Source organism: Anabas testudineus, chromosome 4, assembly GCF_900324465.2.
Source record: "Anabas testudineus chromosome 4, fAnaTes1.2, whole genome shotgun sequence".
NCBI classification, from domain to species: domain Eukaryota; kingdom Metazoa; phylum Chordata; class Actinopteri; order Anabantiformes; family Anabantidae; genus Anabas; species Anabas testudineus.
This window is the reverse complement of record NC_046613.1, coordinates 18463231-18484979: the sequence shown is the minus strand read 5'-3', so window position 1 is coordinate 18484979 and position 21749 is coordinate 18463231. Positions and strand designations below refer to the sequence as shown.

General features: G+C 38.7%; 1 protein-coding gene across 4 annotated transcripts in view; it reads left to right on the top strand.

The window, feature by feature from the left end:
• csnk1g2b (casein kinase 1, gamma 2b) overlaps nucleotides 1-21749 on the top strand; it is a 28843-nt gene that overhangs the window by 4185 nt on the left and 2909 nt on the right. For 2 of the 4 annotated variants that reach the window (XM_026344973.1, XM_026344974.1), the window contains exons 3-9: nucleotides 10880-10949; nucleotides 16719-16867; nucleotides 17156-17390; nucleotides 17786-17871; nucleotides 19566-19650; nucleotides 19757-19905; nucleotides 20129-20212. In XM_026344973.1, the coding sequence (XP_026200758.1) occupies nucleotides 10880-10949; nucleotides 16719-16867; nucleotides 17156-17390; nucleotides 17786-17871; nucleotides 19566-19650; nucleotides 19757-19905; nucleotides 20129-20212 (858 nt within the window). Of the gene's footprint in view, nucleotides 1-10879; nucleotides 10950-16718; nucleotides 16868-17155; nucleotides 17391-17785; nucleotides 17872-19565; nucleotides 19651-19756; nucleotides 19906-20128; nucleotides 20213-21495; nucleotides 21598-21749 lie in introns of all 4 variants that reach the window. The other 2 variants (XM_026344976.1, XM_026344975.1) reach the window with 2 other exon arrangements.

Below are 21749 nucleotides of genomic sequence, written 5' to 3'. Positions count from 1 at the left end.
AGTTAAAATTATGTTAAAAGTTTGTGATTGTGCAGCAGACTCTCAGTAGACTCTTTGATCTAACAGTGACAGACACAGGAAGTAAATAGGAACTGTCCTCCACCCACTCCTTCTCCTGCAGCTTGGTCTCATGTACTGTTAATGAGTCAACCATGCTCTGTTTCCTGAGACTAGATTGGATAGGTTCTTAAAGCATGTCTGACTGGTGAATATTTAATAGAGGTACAGATATTTTTGTCCAAAGTATAACTAAACTGAAAGTAAACTGTTTTTTTTGCACTAAAAATAACATAATTTGTTCCTTGATTTTTTGTAAATGAGTACTGTAATCCTTGCTTACTGTGGTCCAGCGTGAAATAAATGCTGAAAACAATATTCTGTATGAAAGCTGGATTTTCAGATCTCCTATATAATATTTTTAGCAGTGCCATGCATTTTCATTTACACAGAATAAGCTCAGACCAGGCCTTAACAGCAATCAGTTATTTACAGTTTCTTGTTGTTTTGTGTCAGCATGAGCATTTTTTTTTACAGAGCCATTGGTTTTAGTAGCATTTAGACAGGCTGTGAAAAACCACATGAAATGTCAAGGCCTGTTTGTTTACTGATTGTTAGATTCTAGGGCAGCCAGTGAGTGCTCAACCATTTCCTCTTCACATTAACCTTTCTCTTCGCTCCTTTTCTTTGCTTGAAATGTGTTGCCACTTGTAGTGCTTTGATAACTGTGCAATAATTTTTTCTCTGACAATGTCTCAGTGTTTCCCAAACTCTAGTTAAGCATTCGTACTGAACTGATGTGAGATAGGCGTAATCTCCACCACAGCTACTCTGGTCTGTGTATGATTATCCTTACATTTGTATCTCCCAGGGAGGTCATTATCTCTGAACGGTCATCCACCGAAGGCTTTGCTAACCACATAGTAGACAGAGGTTAGCAAACAGCTGTAATTGCAGTTCTCCTCTCCTCTGAAATCTTTAGTTGTGCTTGCTGCCTCTCCCCCTTGCCTGTAAACCCTCCCATCTGTTTGGGTATTTTTATCCCCATGGTGTCCAGCTATATCTGGATCTGGCATTAGGGCCATAACACTGCTCCATGAATCTTCTGGCCCAATGGACCTAACATTTATCTCAGTGTAAAATAGTGATAGGGGGTGTGCTAATGGTGTCAACAAGCTTAAGAGTGATAGTGAGTCTGGTTTATTTTGGATTTCATTTCAAGTTCAGATGGGCATTCATGTTTTATTATTTCTTTCATAACCATTGTGTATTTTAGGCCCTTTATCTTAAACTTGACCCAGACAAAATAAACACTTTTAACTAGCCACTATCAATAGCGCTGTAGCTGCTGGGCCTGACATGGCAAAGAACAATTATTGGGCTAACCAAGACTCTAGCACAGTTGTCTGTCCATATTCTACTGTTCATTCCTGATCTCACAGCTCCTTGAGCTAACTCAGTCAATGTTGCTGCCTTTCCAGTAGGGCTACTGTTTATCTGAGGGTGTTGCTAAGCTCTTCCTTATGGGCTAAAACAAATACTAGCCTTGTTATCTACAACCACCTGCTAATACATGGTTGGTATGATTAGTGCCTCCTTTGTTATTAGTCAGTTGCTTTGGTGGAAACTGGTCAGTTGTAGATATATAAAATCTTATATAATTATGCCATTTGAAGTGCCAGGAAAATCATTCATGTTTATTTATTATATATCTTTAGCACTGCAACTAACAATTATTTTTTTTATTCTTGATTAATCTGCTGATTATTTTCTTGATTGTTTAGTCAAATGAAAGTCACATTTGTGGAAAATGCACAGTACAGTAAAATTTTACACTATAACATTTTCAAATGTTTTGTTTTGTCTGACCAACAGTCTAAAATTCAGAGTAGTTTGTTATCTGACTGGTTAAAACTGGCTTAGTCTCTCTCCTTTGTTGTAGTGAGGTGTAGATTCCAAGCTCTGAAGGACAGCACATAGTGGTTGAGCTGATGTAATAGGCTGAGTGTCTTGTGCACTCACTTGGCGAGTTGGGCATTTGGGTGGTGCCTGCCTCCACCTGGGACAAAGGTGAATGCCAGTGTCACCCTGCTCCACCACGTGATAACAGAGATATTGATGTAAGGCAGGCCAGTGCACTAGATCCTCTGTTAGTGGATCTGGAACTGCTGTGAATGTTGCTGCAAAAAGCAAGAGAGCAGGGGGAAACGTCTGAGTGCTGAAAGGTTGGCTTTGTTAGTAGGCCTTGTCGACACACAGTGGTTCAGTCTTTGGTTCAGCTCAGTGCTTTCTCACACTAACAAATGCCTGTGTGATGGAGGCAGGACCGTATAGCCTCTGCTATAAGTACACTGCAGGCTTTACTCCCAAGGGGAGACCCCAGTGTCTTAAAGGAGCAGCAGAATTTAATGGCTGCCTGACTGTGGCTCACTGTAGAAACTAGCACCCATCCGACTCGATTTTTATCGGTACACACTCTAGCATGGTGACATAACCATCCACCGAGAAAGCATCCAAATAATCCTCTTTTTTTTCCCCCAAAGTTTTGCACATTACTGTGTTATGCTATTTTTATTTTGGTACACTTAGCTCTCGATATGTATGTTAGTTTTCTCTATCTCTCTCTCTAAGTTTCAGTGTCTCGACTTTCTGACACTGTGGGTTTCAGTTGCAGGCTCTTCTTTGTTTCGATGACTACGTCTGCCCACGATGACTGGCCTTAATATCTGCTGAACATGGAAGGAGAGCAATAAATGAATGTTATAGTAATAAGAATTCTTGTACATCCCTACATCATTAGAAGAGGGGGGATGATATTTAAGCAAGCATTATATGTTTACAACAACTATGAAGTAAATGAAGATGTTTCTATGCATTGTGTGCCACCTAGGTACATTCAGAATAGCAATACATATGTTTTACCATATGTAACTTAACTGTACTTGCTCAAAGTAAGGAAGTATTTCAGACTGTGTGAAATGAAATGGCCTTCTGCCAATAAAAAACAAAACAAACAAAAAAACAAACAAAAAAAAACAATGGTAGTCAAAGCTTTTTATTTTTAGCTTGTGACCTTGCTTGCTCTGGCTGAAATAACATGACATGCCAGCAGACTTTATCAGCTGGAGCTAAATAAGGCTAATTCCACTAAATGTAAGTCTTGGTTGTTGACTAGATGTTAAGTTAGATTAAAAACTATTTTTTGCTTTTCAAAAGTCAAGTAATTAATATTTTTATCTGAGAATCTGATCAAATGACAGTACGAGAGCTATCACTCGCATAGACAAACCCACAGAGGATTACCTGAATCTGCAGTTCCCCTCAGGGGAGGTTTAGCATCTTCCAGCTCATTGTTTTGGTTTGTTCATTCTCACTGTTTGCATCAGCAACATTTCCAGCCACACCAAGCAATTGTCTCCCCAAAAATGTCAGATATGCTACCCTCCCAGCATCAAAGACACAGACAAATTTAGCCATTAGGCTATAAGCACAGTGGAGCACAGATGTATTTCTCAGGTGTTGGTAGAGACTAAAATAGTTTGGAAGGCAAGTGAATATTTGTTTACAGTTTCTAAATATGACTCCAAATGTATCCTAATATTTCTCATTGTCTGCTGGGTATGTTGCAAAGCAAATAATATTGATGTTAGTGTGTTGACCTTGACAACTTTTTAAGGCACTGATGTGTCAAATGTGTTTGTGATGTTGAGCTTGTTCTTCAGCTGCTTCCAAATGGCTAAAAAAGATAAATTATGCTCTAAGTTTTTAAAAATAAACGATATGTCGCTTGCAGAGAGCACCTGTTGTAGATACTGAATGGTATGCTATATATAACTGTATATATAGTGATGGTTGGATTGACTCTGGAAGACGTTCTGTTTTCTCTGCCTGAATCACTGATGTGGAGGCATAAAAGTAAGGCTTCTCATATAAGTGAAGCCACTCATGGTGCTCAGTCGTGATACTCAGAAGGAAATCTGAGGTGTTGTATCCAACTCTCATGTCTGCCTCCCACTGAAGCATGATAAGCAGCTCTTGTTGCAGTCTAGCTCAGCAGCTTACACCACCTCGTCATGAGACAGTTGTCGAAGAGCTGTGAAGGCACAAAAGCTCTATCAGCATGTTTGGCTGGAATTAAAGTGACATTCTGACGATTTAAGTTCTTCTCTACCCTGTTTGTGCTCTCTAGAGAGCAAGCTGGGCAGACTGAATGAATAAATCCTGGATATCAACAGCATGTAAAAGCCTACCTTCGACTAGCTAATCTTGTAATGAATCTGTGGCAAGCAGCAACACCATACGTTCACACCGACAGACATTGTTGCTTTGAGGATGATGTAATTCAAAAACCTGCACAGGATGTGAATCGTGACTGTACAAAAAGGACTCTGAATGTGATGTGTGCTGTGTAATGCTGCGTTACTGTACGTTTTAAATGTCCATCCTGGCTCATGGCATAGCACTTATCATATTCTCCATTTTAAGAGTTTTTTTTTTAGGTGTTAACTGACACTGTATTCTACTTGTCTCTTCTAAATTATATGTAATACTGTAGCAGGTAAACAGTTATCCAGTTTCTTACATTATGGCCAATCTACACTTTACTGCTCTGCCTTAACTAACTGAAGTGGCAAACTAGAGCCAAAAGAATCAAACCAGATTCAGATGATGGTAATTTAAAAAGTGCTGAAGCCAGGAGATCTCAGATCTATTTTTGAATTTTTCTAAGACAAAATGTCAAGGTTTGAGTTGAAATTAAAGCAGCTTTATACCATCTAAGAAATTAAATTATGTTGCTGGTCTGGGTTTGAATGAATACTTAATGCAGACCAGACCGTGACTTTTTCACAGCATCAACATTGTACCATGTGTGTAGTTAGTATTTATAGTAAAGTGTTTTTATCCATTTTACCGTTTCAGGACTCAAATATTTTGAAAAGAGGCTCAATGACATGGTTTACTGACACACTTAAATTGAGCAAAGCCATCATTCATTTTATTAATTACAGATGTGCTTTTACATTCACATCAAATCGATAAGAGGAGTTTTATATTGCACATTAAATTGACATATTAGGGAAGCAGCATGTTTTTGATGAATTAAAACTTCATCAAAATGCAGTTAATGACCAGATATTGGTCTGACAGGCCTGTACTTTAGAAAGTTTTAAATATCTTGCATGTCTCAAGACTTAATCCTATGTTGCTGACAAAGTCGCTTGTTCACCTTAGATGCGCACACACTTAAAATGAACACTTTAACCTCATTGTTTTCTGTCAGACCCATTGTACACTTTGCATTGGAGTAGAGATCCAAAGCAATAGAAATACCTTCCTTTCCTTCTATTTTGTTACTATACTTTGTCATTACTCCCAGCTACAGTATGTCTAAAATTATTTATATTGGGTACAGGATCAGAGTTTTATATCAATCAAATAAATCAGGGAGTACACAATACAATGCATTGTACTTCTGCCACGCCTTGCTCCTCTATTAAATGACAAAGGAGACTTGCCTCTTGGGTTCATGTGAGTGGAACTTCCCATGACTGTGTAGATCACTGGCAACATTGTGTGCTGTGTTTGCCCTCCTCTGTAGCAGTTGGGGGTGGGGTATTGAAAGCTGATATGTTACATTGACAGAGGCTTTTATAACTTCCCGTATCAGTCTAAACTTCAATTAACATAAACAAATGCACGCAGCACTTGTTACTAATAATATTTTGATGGATATGGCCTTCATAAAATATCACTTATTGCACTGGTGCTATATACATTCTTATAACTATATTTAGTTATATCCCACTTTCCCCGCATCCTTTCACGGATAGAAATGTTTAAAAACAATGACAATTATGTGACATCAATTGTCGCAATACTTCTGAATCAGCATACGAAGTAAGTCAAAGGCCACAGTTAGCCCACTCAAGTAATTTACAAAAAGTCATCAGAAAGTACTACTGATGTCTAATTCTGACTGATTTCAAGCAGTGGCTGACTCTGGCTTTTGGGAAGCAGCTGGTGGCTCCATCTGGGTGCATTAAATCTGAGCTGAAACAGGAGAAGTACTGGACAGCGGCCAGCTGTTGCTCTCTGACACTGCTCACTCCTTGACACCAACTCCTAACCATAGACACCTCTGATCATAAAGACTACTTGAAGAGAGAAACACACACACTGCGATCAACTCAATTTGTTTTAGCACTGCAGTTAGCATCATTAATACCTCCTATAAAAGCTGTCTTGTAGAGATGCACCATGACATTTGAGTTGCTCTGTCTAGGATGAGTCACACTGTCAGTTGCATATTGTGAAATGATTTACTGGGTGTCAGGCAAAGGTCAGGATCTATTCTGGTTCTTATGCATAATGCTAGGCCTGTTTTCTTGGACATGACAAACATAGATTTCCATATGCATGCTCTTAATGTCCAGATGATAAACAACACGAATGTTTACTTATGTGTGCAACGTCTTGTTTGTGGTTATAAAGAGCAGTTTCTCGCATTTCATCACAACATGGCATCATGTAACTAGTAAGACCACAAATCATAATATATTAAATGAATAATCTTAGAATATTAGCATATTGCTAAATTACAAGAGGTAACATTAACTGGTAAGATCGATTAATTAGCCCTTTTTATCATTTTATCTTTTTTTTTTTTTTTTTTTTTTTCTTCATGCAAAAATTGTATCCCTTATTTCTCAGTTCTTTATCCAAACACTGAAGGTCCTGGTTCAAAAATATATAGGATATATAGGATTGCAGAGCTTCTCCCCCCACAAATGATCTTTGAATGAGTACTGCAAATGGACAGGCAACAGAGAAGTTCAAATTAGGCCTGTCACCAAGGAATTGATGTTAATGACAGCTGAGTTGAGCTGCCAACTGTGACTTTTGTTTCAATCAGTGAAAGCATAAACATGAGAAGCTGCTGCCTGAATGTTTAGTGCACCTTTTTACGAATAGTAATTACTGTTAGACAGTTTTGCCAACATCAGTGTCTGAACTTAGACACTCACCAGAGCTCCCAAATAATTTCTCACATTCATACACTCTAATTTTCACCTGCATGTGCATGTGTGTAAAGTAAAGACTGTAGTAAAGGAGAGCAGTGCTCCAACACTAGCAGGCTAGGGTTTATAGACAAGATTACAACGGAGAAAGGATCATATTTATTTCAGTCAAAGCCAACTGAAAAAAATCTACACCTGGATCAGCTTGGGTTATGTCTTATTTTGTTTAAATAACAGTCTAGAAGATAAAGCGGAAACCAGCCAATATTTCCAATGTAAACTGGGGTTTACTGTTGTTATTTTCTACCATTTTATATGATTCTGGTGACATCTATCATTTTAAATGTTCTTTTTCCCCCTCTTCATTTGGTGGTCATCACTCCATCCAGCCAGTGAGGTCAACCCTGATCTTTCTCAGCTGTGTTAGAGCAGAGATCAGATTTAGCTTACATGACATCATATGCAGAGTTGGTTAATCCCAGGAAGAGGAGAAGTGATTGCTCCATCCACACATAAGTTTACAGAGGCTACCACATGTTAAAACATAAACCCCCACCTAATCTGTAATGACAAAACATGTACAAACACATGATTATAAGTGTTGTCTTTCCAGTGTTTCACTCAGAGATGGGTTCTTGAAATGGTGTGTATCATTTTCTCTCACATGCATGGACAAGGATTAGCAATACAAGCAAAACTGTTAATATAAAGGCACACACAATAGTATACAATGCATCCAAATGTTTGTGGAAAAAAAAGTGACTATACTAGGCTAAAGAACATTAATGAGTAACAAAATTTAGCTGTTTGCCATTTAAAATGTATTATAGGTTTACAGATATTGCAAACAAGAACCATAAAGTCATCAAAAGCTTTTTATACTCAACATTGACTTCTGATGTCAAGCAAGGCAATCATATGAATCATTCAGAAAACAGAAAGAAAGAGTTTTAAATGATCTGCATTCATAAGAGACTGAGGTGAAGTGTGTAGCTGACTTTTTCTGCTGACTCTTCTAGTCCCTTTATCATAAAGCTTCTACAGGGGGAGCCCTGTCATGCCATGGTCTCACTGAGTATGTCAGGCCAGGGTGCAGATAAAAAAGTATGTGATATGTGTAGGAGCTGAGAAAAATCCCTGTCATACGCAAATAAGTTACATCAGACATTTGCAGCTTGGCCCTGGTCATTTATTTGACCATGGCTTAGCCCATCTGCTGGGAGTAGAGATGACTCTTAATCACATAAAGCTGCCATAAGCCTCTGTTTCCTATTGTAAGCTGTTTCAAAGGGTCCTGTGGTTTGGTACCATCTGCTTTGACTCATTATTTATATATTTTGTCATATCTTTCCCTCTCCTACCTGGCATGACCTGACTTGTGTGAGACGTGCTTATTGTCCGTGTTCATGTAGGAGGTGGATGACGCTACAGCAGCTCTGCGCTCCACCCCCCAGACTAGTCACGTGTCTTCTTCCCACAGGCTTCCACACCTCTTTTCTGCCTCCTCTCTTCCACTCTCGGTTTCTGCCTCGGTTTCACATAGACAGTGACTTCTTTCTGTACTTCTCTGGCACTTCTTCTCTTTCCTTGTTGGGCTCGTGCAGGAGCATGATTTGCAGATCTGTGAAAATACACAGAAGTTTTTGTAGCACTGTTTTTGGGTCTCCATATTTTCTATGTTGGCATCATTTGAGGTGTTGGAGCATGAGACTCTTGTCATATAATTAGCTGTGGAAAACATGCATGTGGTCACCTTTTATTTGTTATTATGTTTAACATTCAAATTATTATAAGACTGTGTAGTTTCAACCATAAGGCAACATTTTTCTCTTTTTGCTTACAAACCAAGTCTGAACTGTTTACTACACAGTTTGACTAGTGTTTGTTAGGAGTTTCGTATTGTTCACAAAGTATGTCATTGCTGTCCTGTGTTTTAAAATAAGTATTTAAAAAATAAACTGAAAGATACACAAAGATACACAACAGATATACTGAAAGAATCTAAAACTCCTTTTTGATAAAGTTAATTGAATTGAAAAAAAAAAACTTTTAGGAAAGTGGCTTATCAGTGAAACAGTACCAGCAGGATTATTTTATGCCTACGGCTGCATTCACGTGCAAACATACAGCATTTGCTGTGTTGAGTGACAACTGACAATATGCGAATCAATGGGGAATAGCAACCATAGTGCTCATGATGTTAGGTCTTGGGCTGCTCTACTGTTGACCCAAAGAATACATTTTTTAAAATGTTATTTCTATTTTATTGCTACAAAGATCTCCTCCTTTAAAAATCTTTGTTTATATATTTTAATGGCTTTAACGTTGTTATTTTACAAACTGAAAAACTTACATATTTTTCTAGCCCTGCTTACTAGGGAGTTATACCTTCCATCAGGAGACAGGCACACATGCAAACCTGTTCATTATTATTAACAAATTAGATGTTTTGATTAAATTGACACAGACTGAACATAGAGATAACCAAATCACCTTAATCGACCAAATGTTCCTGTCTGCCTCTCTACTCTCCCAATATAAACTTTCTTTACTTAATTAATTAATTAAATTGTGACTTAATCAACCATTGTAATGTTGTGAAAGACAGAGAGAAAATAGAGGATTAGCTGAACAACGTTTTAATGTTTTATTCCAATACTACAGCATGTATTTTATTTAACTGGGTTCAGTAAAACGATGGGATGGTCCTTCCTGTGTTGACTATAGCTCATTTTTGTGTGTGCACTCTAAGGGGCTAGCGGGACACTAGATGAGAATGCTCCTGATTAGATAAAGGCCTAATTGAATGAATGTGGGAGCTTTCAGCTCTCAGTTTATACAATTTAAAATAGAAGTCATTTGGAATTGGATGCACATGGAAAATAACTTTTAATATTAAATCTCACTTTAAGCAATCCTTGCGAAGTTGCAAGGCTAAACGCCAGCAATCTTCTCTCTCATGTCCTTTCTAACTACATCTGCAATAATTAGTTTCACTCCCGATTATCGATAATCCACAGATTATTCTGAAAAATTAACTACTTTAGACCCATATAAATCCAGTTCTGGATGGCACTGTGTGAAGAGGGGACTGAATGCAGTCGTGGTAAATGAGGGCTTTAGCACAGGCTGTGGCACAGCTATTGAAGATTGAAGGAAGGAATTAAGTTGGGTGTGTGTTTGTTCTATCGTCGTCACGTTTGTTTATAATGCCCTTGTCATCACGATTGTGGGGTTAATCAGATTACATTTTAGGTTGTAAAGCTAGAGTTAGCGATATAATGAACAATGTGTTCTAGTGGGCTGATTATCAGCCATGTCATCACAAAGACCTGCTGTTCACCATCTGGAACTGCTCTTTATCCTCTCACATCCCACAAGTCTGACCTGAAGCTTAATTAAAGTTCTATTAGGCTTAAAAATAAGGAATACCTACTGTAGATATTTAAGTTAATTACAGGCAGAGGTAATCGTGGTGATGCCACTCATAAACGGCTTCTCTTCTCTAAGGGTAAAGCTCTTAATGGTATAATTTGTGCTTTTGTGGTGTTGTACTAGGTCTGTAATTTCCCTTCACTTTGTGAAAACCACTGATGTTTCAGAATTTCAGTGTTAATTTTTTTTTCTATGGAGGAGACTTTTCTGTCAGGGTTAAATTCAAAGTCAAACAACATGTCATCATAGAAAAAAAATGGCTTGACATTAATCCATCAAATATCTGTGTATTGAAATAAAGCTTGAACTGTAACTGTGACCTAAAGTCATAACTTTAGCTTAATAAAACCTGTAGTTGATATTGTTTGTTAATGCTATGTAATATTATATAATAATATGTAACATTCTTGTTCTCTTTTCTTTTACAGGAACCTATAAAGTCCAGGGCGCCACAGCTCCATTTGGAGTATAGATTTTACAAACAGTTGGGAAATTCAGGTAAGAGATGTGCTGTCTGTAAATTGCTAGTCTGACCGACATCACCATAATGATGTGTTAAATGTGAATCAGTCTTTTCACACTAGATGGGGTTTAAGTAGGAAGAGAATACTCGGCTGTTAAAGTCAGAAACAGACACACAAATATATCTGCCTGTAACATCAGGTGAACAGACACATGAAACAAGTGTAAATGATTCCATTCTCCTTGAGGCCAAATTCCACAATGTGTTTATCTTACCAGTGGATGCTGTGAAAGCCTGTTTGCTCTTCTGTAATCCCACTTCTACAGTATCCAGACTCTCCCCAGTGCTACAGCACAGACCAGAACTTGTTAATATGCAGCAGCTCTTTGATCTGGTCTGGCTGGTCAGCTAGTTACAGAGGGTGAGGGAGGCAGTATGCAGCATGCCTCCATGACTGTTTGGAAAGGCTCACCTGGTCAGGTTTGTGTGTGAAGATGTATTTACATATGTTGATTCTGGCCAGCCTGCAACACGCATGCTGAAATTTTTAATTTAGAGTCATAGTCAAATTTAAAAAAAGCAGAGATAAAATGCCTGTGCTGTTTCCTGCTCATTTTGCTTTTAGTGCTGCAGCCACTCTTACTTACATTAAAAGCAGTATTTTCATGTTTCATTTATTACCTTTTTATTTATACTAACATATATAGATCTGATATAGATCATGGTAAACACTGTTGTCCTTGTCTTTGTACTATAAAGGAATATAATATAATATAAAGGAATATAATATAAAGGATATGATTGACATAGGAATAACAATATTTTTATGAAAATTTCAATTAAAGCTATGTTGGCATTGTGCAAAAATTACTTTCTAATGATCAGTCCTTTTAAATTAGTAAATTTGCATTAGCAAACACAACATTCAAATTGTAAATACTAATGTATGCTGATTATAGGCCTCTGTATGTTGTATGTAAATACGTTTTAAAAACAGCTGTTTCATGCTGCAGTAGTTATTTACAATATTATCAATGTTTATACTGTATTTCTGCGTAATTTTATGTTAGAAAATCAGCTTTTCCTTAAAAAAACATAGTAATTTGAATTTTAAATGTACATAAACAATGAAAAGAAATATGTGAAACCTATGGAATAACCTTTTTTTAAATTTAACATTATTGGTCATAAATTCTGATTTTCATCTCCCTCAGAAGTATAAACTCAATGTGTTCCTTATCTGCTTAATTTTACCCATAATCTTAGGATGACTGGTGTAAATGGCTCTCAGAGATCATTCCACAGCAATGTCTGTCGGGTAGGGGTCCGACTGAGCTGTTCCAGAAAGTGGATTTTCTTTTTCAGGAGTCAATTTAAAGTAGATTTGCATCAGTGTTTAGGGTCAAAGTCTTGCTACATCATCCAACCTCTGAGTTTCTGCTGGCAGACAGCCACCCTGAGATTATCTTGAGAGACCCCTTGATAAACTTAATTTTCCCCTCCATGATGGCAAGCTGCCCAGACCTAGAGGCAGCTAAGTATCCCTAAATCACGATGCTCTCTCCGCTGTACTTTACTAGTGGGATGACGTTTTCATGGTAGTATGCAGTACCCATTTTTTGCCACCCTTTAATGGACAACATGTGTCATGATTTGTGTATGGTAGACTCATGAAATGTGAGATGTTACCCAGCTTCTATTATTCTTATAATCCCTTACCTCTTTTTTTTTTCACCTTTAGCTTTGGGCCTGTGGAGAGGCAACAGAACTAAATCATCTGCATTTATTAACAGCTTGTCTATAACTATGCGTGGTGAATATTTAGAAAAAAAATTTGAATAAACGCTGAGATGACTTTGTAACTTGCAAATGATTGGTCCTCCTTTTCCAGTGATCCCTCACTGTGTGACAAGTCTATGCGTTGTGTTCTAATTTGGTGACACGTGCCAGCTACTTGGCTCCTTGTGTCAGAGCAAAAGCCTTCCACTGCTGATAAGGAGGTGGGGCATTAGGGCAGTCCTTGACTATTTATAGAAGGCCCTCCACAAGCAGCCAGACCATTATGGTGTGTCTACTTGGATAGCTTCCCTAGCCACAGTATCCTCTGCCTCCCTGATTGACTGTGTGCTGCCTGCAGACAGTACTCTCTCCAACTCTCCAGTGTTCATTGCTAACAGGGTGTGGCCTATTTTACCTTTATTCCTTTATGGCAGTTCTTGCTTTAATCTTTCAGTCTGATCTGTGAGCAAATATACCACAATACATGCACGCACATACATAAATTCTGTACTGTTATTATTTCCTGTGCTGTTTGCCCTGATCATAGTAGAGGAGTCGTCCAGTCTAGGCTTGACTCTTGTGTGCTATAAACACATTTTGACCATTTCCTCTTCCACTCAGACCACTACTGGATTTCAGCTTTACTCTTGATTGAGGTGTAATGTAATTCTTTTTAAGCTCTTAAATTTTTTTAAACTAGATACATGTAGGATAATAGAACAAGTTCACAACTTCATTACACATTTACATGGCATATTTTAGAGATAGGTATGATGAGGCAATACAATCTATAAGATTGACATGCAAGACCTCACTTGTTCTGAAAATTATTACTACTATGTATGTCCTACTTTGTCAAACAATATAAATACTTGAGCATATACTGTATTAAAGCCTTAAGTAGACCGAATCATACACTGAACGAATGGGTTGCTTCTTATTCCAGGAGGAAAAGTGGTACGTTGGGTTCCTTCACACACTTTGCGTCTTTCACTAAACACGTTTCTCGAAATAGGAGCCATATTTTGAAATGCAAAATGTAACCCATAAAATCTTTAAGGTGATATATAAAAATCTTGATGCTGTAAACTTGGGTAAAAAGGGGCATGTGACTCCATTAGTCCTGCACAACACAAGAGCCTCAGATATGTCACATCATGGAATACTCAGCTCGTGGCGCCCAGGAGGAGCTTATCTGCACACTGTTAATTCTCTCTTGTCCTGAACAGATCCCAGCTGTTCGTAATACTGCCTCCCACTTCTCAATTTTCTGTGAAAATTGACAACCTTACAAGACCTGGCATTTCAGTAGCTTTTCATAGTAATAGCAGTGGTTCTACTACTGCTTATAATGGTTATTAAAATGTGCTTGTGATATAGCTAGTATTTAATTTCCACTTTGTATAAGCTCTGCTTCTTTAGTCACATTGTGTTTATGGCAAGAACTTCAGATAGTATTTACGTATTTTTACGATTTTATACGTATTTATAGTATTTAAGAAGCTGACTCATGCGGTTATGGAATAATAATATGTGGCATCAATGTTGTAGCTTATTGGTGCATGTACTTCCAATTGCCACATTACAAAGGATGTCATGCAAGAAGCAAATTAGGCCAACTGTGGTACATTATTTAAACAGTGTTTGATGGATAACAGCTTTCTGGACTTGGGTAAAAAACTCTGTTTCATCTGATAAATATCTTAGTCCATGTGTTTCTGGTTTTTGCATTAATGCACACATGAATGAAGAACAACTTGTGTTGAGCACAACTGCCCTAGTTTTTCTAAAATCCGCTAAATATTTAGTTTGAATATTTTAGATTGAATTTTCATAGAGCAGTGTAAGTTAAAAGCTGCAAATGTCTGGTAGAGTTAATAATTAATTTCACCTGTTTTTATTTTTCCCTTCACCTGCACTCAGCCCTGTGATCACTTGTAGCAATGTTGTGCTTATGAGCTATTTTACATTTGTAGTACTGGGCTCAGTCTGTGCAAGCTCGAGCGCTGATCACATTTCAGCCTTTTGAGAACATCTCCAGAGCACCGGCCCTAATGGAAGTCACTTCTTCTTCTCCTTCTCTTCCTCCGCTCAGTGCACTCCACTCTATAATCTAAATCTTTAATATGCATTCCCTCTCCAGCCATCTCCTTTCTTCTCTAGACGTCTCCTCTCTGGCCCTTAACTCTGACATTTCATTGTAGGGCAACATTGTCTTTAGCTGCCATGATGCAGCCTTCCCTCTTATTGTGTTGCCTGAGAAGGCCTGCCTGCAGTTACAATAGGGTGGATTGTCTCAAATTGTCAAGACAGCAGGGGTCAGAGCACCACTGACGAAGGCTTGCAGTGAAAGCCAGAGCTTTTCCTACATTGCTGAACACATCTACAAGATTTTTTTTACTGTGCTTTATAATAGCTAGTATTATAGATATTTATTCTTGCAGAACTGATTCAGTCTGTTCCATTTCACTGGTGTAATTTAACCTTTAGAAATTGTTTAGTTGGCCTTTACCTTCTGAAAAGAGCAAAATTGTTGTTGATCAAAATGGTGATTGGCAGTAATGCATCATTATGTTGCTTTCAAAGAGCTCACTCTTTCCTGATCAAAAGAAAATGTTTGTAGAGGAATTTACTCCTGTTGTTTTTGGTAAATTGTCCTAAATCCTGTTTTGCACAGCCATTGTTGGTGGGTTATGTCACCGTATATATTGACCTTTAGACTGAAATCTCCCAAAAAAAATGTGTTCTGGGCTTGTCCACCATTCATTTCCGGATTGGTGCTTATAGCTGCTGTAATCTTTGCTCACGTCCACCAGCAGAAGATTATAATACACGCTGTGCTCTCCTCTTGTGATGACTGTGCTTTGAATGCCCTCTAGATTTGGGCCAAGCTTTGATGAGTCAGCCTCTCAGCGATCTCTTGTCATTGCTTCATCTGTCACAGGCATCATTACCAGGAAAATCCTAGAGACTAAAGTGCAGACAGGTGTGTGTTTGTGTGTGTCTTGTTGGTTTGTTGGATTGATGTTTTGATGTGATCAGGTAAATCCAACTGTAAATTAATTGTCTGTCGCTGTTTTTTTATCTGTTTTTTTTATCTAGCCTCCTTGTATGCAAGCATACAGGGAGGCTGCTTGCTGACCTGAGCACTGTGTTTACATTATATGATCCAGCATATGATACAGCTAGGCAGCTAATTAGGTACTTCCATCCATTGTTAATTTAATCTCTAGTGCACAAGTGACCAGATGATGTTGACATTACTGTTACTATTACTTTGTGTCTTTAGATTTGCTAGGTAGCTGTAGTAGTTTTGTGGTTTCAGTCAAAGGTTAGTGAAGCAAAGGCAATACCCCGAAGTTTTGTGTAGTCTGTTGCCACACCCCAATTTTCCCACTGTCAGTACACTTCTATATGAAGATAATATGTATTACAGGTTAATCCTTCTGCATTCTTCAAAAGTCATACATGCAACCAAGAAATGGGTGTGGTGTTTTCTAGTATGAAAGGCTCTTTACAGTTGTTAACATTGTGCTGATTACCTTACTGTTTTCCCTGTACGGTCACCCTTATTCAGAGAAAAGAAATAACAAGCCATGTTTGAATCTGACAAACCTGGCAGTGAAATTGAAGTGTAGTTTGTCATTAGTTTCTTAAGTGTCTTACTGGTACGGCTCTGTGTGACAGTGTGTGGTAGCATAAAGTTCCACTGGCCACGTTTTTGCGCCAGATTTATCAATGACCTTAACAGGGCTATACTGTAGTAAAATACTGTAATTTTAAAAATGTTTTTAAAAAACCTTTTTGTGCAATAACATTTTGATAAAATTCTGCACCCACAGAACTTGTTTCTGATGTTGAAATTTCAAGGTGTGGCTATTTAAACATGGCAACTTGAAATAAAATAAACGTACTGCAATTGGAAGAAAAATAAAAGTGCACTAGACAAATAATTAATTGTACTGAAAATTGTATGTAGATGTTTTGTAAGAGTCAGCTAAATGCTTGTATGTTTTTCTCTACAGAGGGAATCCCTCAGGTGTACTACTTTGGTCCTTGCGGGAAATACAACGCCATGGTCCTGGAGCTACTTGGGCCCAGTCTAGAGGACCTGTTTGATCTCTGTGACCGCACTTTCTCCCTCAAGACCGTCCTCATGATAGCCATACAGCTGGTAAGCCCGAAAAGTGAAGAGCAGCAGGAGTAAATTTGGATACGTTAGGTCTCACTACTAGTTTTCTGTCATTAACAATTTTTTTATTTAATTATTTTAAACTAACTTGAAGGTAATAAAGAAATGTTTATTAGAATCTTCATTATAGCCTCAGATAAAAAATTGCTGGATATTTATTTTTACTGGCTTGTACATTGAATACTTTCTCTTCTGGTTTGAAAAGTGCCTAGATAATTCAATGATTGACATTTCCATAGATTAATCATCATTTGTTTATTGCTCATGTAGATAACACGGATGGAGTATGTCCACACCAAGAGTCTGATATACAGAGATGTGAAGCCAGAGAACTTCCTTGTGGGACGGCCAGGAAGCAAGAGGCAGCACACCATCCACATCATTGACTTTGGTCTGGCCAAAGAGTACATAGACCCCGAGACCAAAAAACACATCCCCTACCGGGAGCACAAGAGTCTGACTGGGACGGCACGCTACATGAGCATCAACACACACCTGGGCAAGGGTAAGAAAGACTCATGAAGCGTGCAGCCTCTAAATTTGCATAGACCAATTTCAATGGCATTGGTGGTCGGCATTTTTTGTCACAGAGCGTTTTTTTCCCAAACAATCACCTGAGGAGCTGATTTCACTGATTAGTTCTTCCTCTGTACTCAAAGGAGTGCTAATCAGTGGGTGAAGTGTTTGGTTGAAATGAAAACCTGCGGTCTAATGTTTCTTTATGGCAAATGATTGGCCACCCCTGCCGTAAGGCTCAGTCTTTTATACTGAATGTGGTTAATTTTAACTGTAGTTTTCTGTATTTCCGACTGCACCCTTGGCTGTTATTCTTGCCAGCTGGCTTTAAAAAGAAGTTGTTTCTCACAGCTAACCTAATGTTTTCTTTTTGTTTTAATTCAGAGCAAAGCAGAAGGGATGATTTGGAGGCGCTTGGTCACATGTTTATGTACTTCCTCCGAGGTAGCCTCCCCTGGCAGGGCCTGAAGGTACTTTCATGCATTTTTTGGAGTTGTCCATATATTAGCACACTGGTTTACATCATACTGCTTGTAATTCTTTAAATGCTTAGCACAAAAATGTTGCATTTCCTTCTGTACACTTGCACCTGTCAGTTTTGCATCTCTTTCTTTTCCGCATGGCCTTAGGGACAGAGAGCCTAGTGTTCACATCAACATCCTCTCACATGTTCAGGCGTCCCAGTAATGTTCAGTTGTTGAACCTGAAAACATAAAGAGGACCCTTACTGTGACAAACGTACATACATATTTAAAAACTATTTGGTACTCTTGGATTGTTTAAATTGCTGCTGTTGCATTAGAAACCTGACGATGTCTCTGTGATGACGTGTTGAGATAAAAATAACAGGGCAGAACTAATGTGAAACAGAGAATTTTTCCCTTTGCCAAGTTTTTTGTTGTCTTTTGTGCGGGATCTTTGGTCAGTTAAAATATTTATTTAAGTGATTTTGCTTGTCTTTGCTTATCTATGGTTAACTTCCAGACACAAAGCTGTTATTGTCCATCTTATACTATAGGCACTTGCCAACAAACAAATCATATGTCATCAAAACTCTTTATTTGCATTTTGTAAGACATTTTTGATATGCTTTCCTACCTTAGTTTCTTCTGTTTATGTACATGGGTATGAGCGGTCTGCTTTGCATAGACCCAGTTGTCATTAAAACTGAGTTTCATTGCAAAGCTACAGGAAATTATCAGTGCTAAAATTATTCCAGTACAGTTATCTGTGCCATCCTTTTGAATGTAACAGAAAATCAATTTACACACTTGTTTTACATCGGAACATTTGCTGTGAAAGAGCTTAATGCACCAGAAACACACAGGCATGAACACAGATGCCAGGAGGACAGGTTAAAACTGGCTGCAGAGTTGCTGGGCTTTTTGAATCTGTATCAAAGGTGTACATAGAATAGACTGGAAGACAAGACACCTCATCTGAACATTTGTTATGTGGGAGGGAGCTCTTGGTGGATGATTGTGAGGGATGTATGAATGTGGGGGATGAAGGGAGGCTCAAGCCAGAACAAGTTCTCACCAACACACATGACAGTTGGCATCAAAATACAGTGAAGAAGTACAGTGACTAGACATGGAACTCACAATGAGTCGTAGTCACATCTGTGTGCCATCAGAGGTACCCCTCAGATGGTTTCATGTGTAGAGCAACAATATAAGTAAGTCTAATCTGCTCTCTAATGTGTTTAGTTGATTTAATTCATGTTAGATTGAGTATAATGGTAGATTCGGTGTGAATAATACAAGACAACAACAAATCAGGGGTGGCGTGATCAGTTTGGCGCATGTGGATGTTGATACCTATAACTTAACACTGTGGTGCTGGATCGTACCTCAGTTTTTCTAGCACACAAGAAGTATCCATTGAAACTTGTATCTCCAAGGAGATGGCCCTTTTGAAGGAGGCTTTCCACAAAATAATAAACAACAAGAAACAGATTTTCACCAGCACAATGTTCCAGGGCAGTACATTCAGTGTTAGTCTAATGATGACTCAACAGTTTGCATCCGTCCACAACTCAAGTGGCCAGTATATAACACATTTGAATATTGCACCTGTTCATTTACACTGTCTGCCGCTATGCATTTGATGATAAGTATTTTTCTTCTCCTGTCCTCTCTTTCCTCTCTATTTTCCCATCTAGGCGGATACTTTGAAGGAGAGATATCAGAAAATTGGGGACACCAAGCGAGCGACACCCATTGAGGTGCTTTGTGAAAGCTTCCCTGGTCAGTAGAACCAATAAGTTTTGTACTCAGACCACTGTTATTTAATTTGTTCCTAATGGCAATACTAGTTTGCCGTTATTTCACAACATGCTCTCTTTTGCTACAGAAGAGATGGCCACCTACCTGCGTTATGTGAGGAGACTGGACTTCTTTGAGAAGCCTGATTACGACTACTTGAGAAAGCTCTTCACTGACCTGTTCGATAGGAACGGCTATGTCTTTGACTATGAGTATGACTGGGTCGGCAAATCGCTTGTGAGTGCCTCTTACTGAAATTCTGCCTCCCCCTCGCTTCTGAAATCATTTGATTGGTCCATTAGATCTCATGACTGCAGTTGCTGTATTGCTCTCAATGTTATTATTTGTCATTAGATCCTAAATACTTTCTTTTTTACAGACACTTTAATCTGAAATTACACATATTTTACATCCTAATTGTTTAGAAGGTTAAGCACCTATTTTTTTTTTTTTTTTGCAGCCCACACCAATAGGCCCTATCCCCAGTGACACGCCCCTGCAGCCCAGCAGCAGAGACAAAGCACAACAGCAGACCAAAAACCAGGTGAGGTCAACAGCATTAAAACACAACCAACACCACACCTGCCCTCCAGTTTACCAAACCAACTGACTGACCGACCAAATGACCCACCAACTGATCGTGTCATTCAAGTTTTTTCTGCCAGACTACTTTTGTTGTGTCTGCAACTTCCTGGTGAAAGTGGCTGTGGTTCAGTTCCACTTCTCCTTCATTCCTCTTCCTGTCTCCAGTGTGCGAGCTTCTGACCCGTCCTTCTTTATCTGACAGTACGATACTTTAAAAAAAAAAAAGTATGCCATAGAAGTACATTAACCAACATTCACGATCACGAGGCAGGCTCTGCTGCTCCAGCTGTGAAACATACCACCATTTCTGGCTTCAATTTATTCTTCACACCTTGCCACTCTAAGCTCCAGTCATTGCATGCATGAGTTGAAAATGCAAATTGCATTGTTCACACCAGTAATGACAAGCTATATGCTTAGTGTGTGACAAAGTGTAGATCCCCCCCCCCCTTTTTTTTTTGTTATCGGCATGCTATCTGAGCCTTATGGTGTTAGTGTTAACAGGGTATTCATTATAATAATAATAATAATAATAATAAATTGTTTTATTATATAAAAACAACAATGAAATGATTGTGATAGACAGAAATCAAGGTACAATTCATGCTGTTGTTCTTGATGAGTCATTGTTTCCCGCATAGTCGGAGAGTGCTTTAGATTTTATGACTGACTTATTACCATGGACTCTAGCCTTTTTACTGGTCTGCATTTAATGTGATTGGCTTTGTAACAATCTGCCACCATTTGGCACTATCAAAGCGCCGTTCTCATGACTGTAAAACCTGTTATATCTGGTATTGCTATGACAAAGTCTATGTTTTAGCTGAAACAATGCAAATACCTGGAACCATATAGCGTTGTCTGTGTTGTATTAATTATCCACTTGTAGCTGAGATGATCACTGCTGTTTTTCTTTTACTCCTGCATGACTTTGTTAGTGTGTTGATCTGTGCTTCATATAAATTATTGCTCCCCTCTACTCCTCTATTAACATAGTTTGTCTTAACAAGCCTGCTTCTGCTTGGGAGATGTCTTCTATAATTTTTTTGTTTTTGTTTTTGTTTTTTCTTTTTTTTTTAAATTCACTTTCCCTCCTCCTTGTCCCTCCTCTCCACACCTCTACTCTCACCCCGTCCCACCACATTGCCTCGCCCTTCACCCCACAACCTTCTTCTCCCGCCCCTCCTCCTTCTCACCACTTCACAACCACCTGCCTCAACCCTTTTTGCTCTTTGCGTCAAGTCGCCTGAGCCCAAAGGAAGTGAGTCTCAGCCCACTCCCGTGACCAATAAGGAGACTTTGGGGTCGCACCTCACAGCTGAGCGGCTGGGGGGCTCTGTTCAGGTACTGCTGCTGCTACTGCTGCTGCTCCGATGGCAAATGCATGAAGCCTCATTGCTTTTTTATGTCTGACCCCCCTTCTCACACTGACTTCACACTACCTGACCTGTCAGGTGCTCTGTCTTGACACTCTCTCTCTCTCTCTCTCTCTCTCT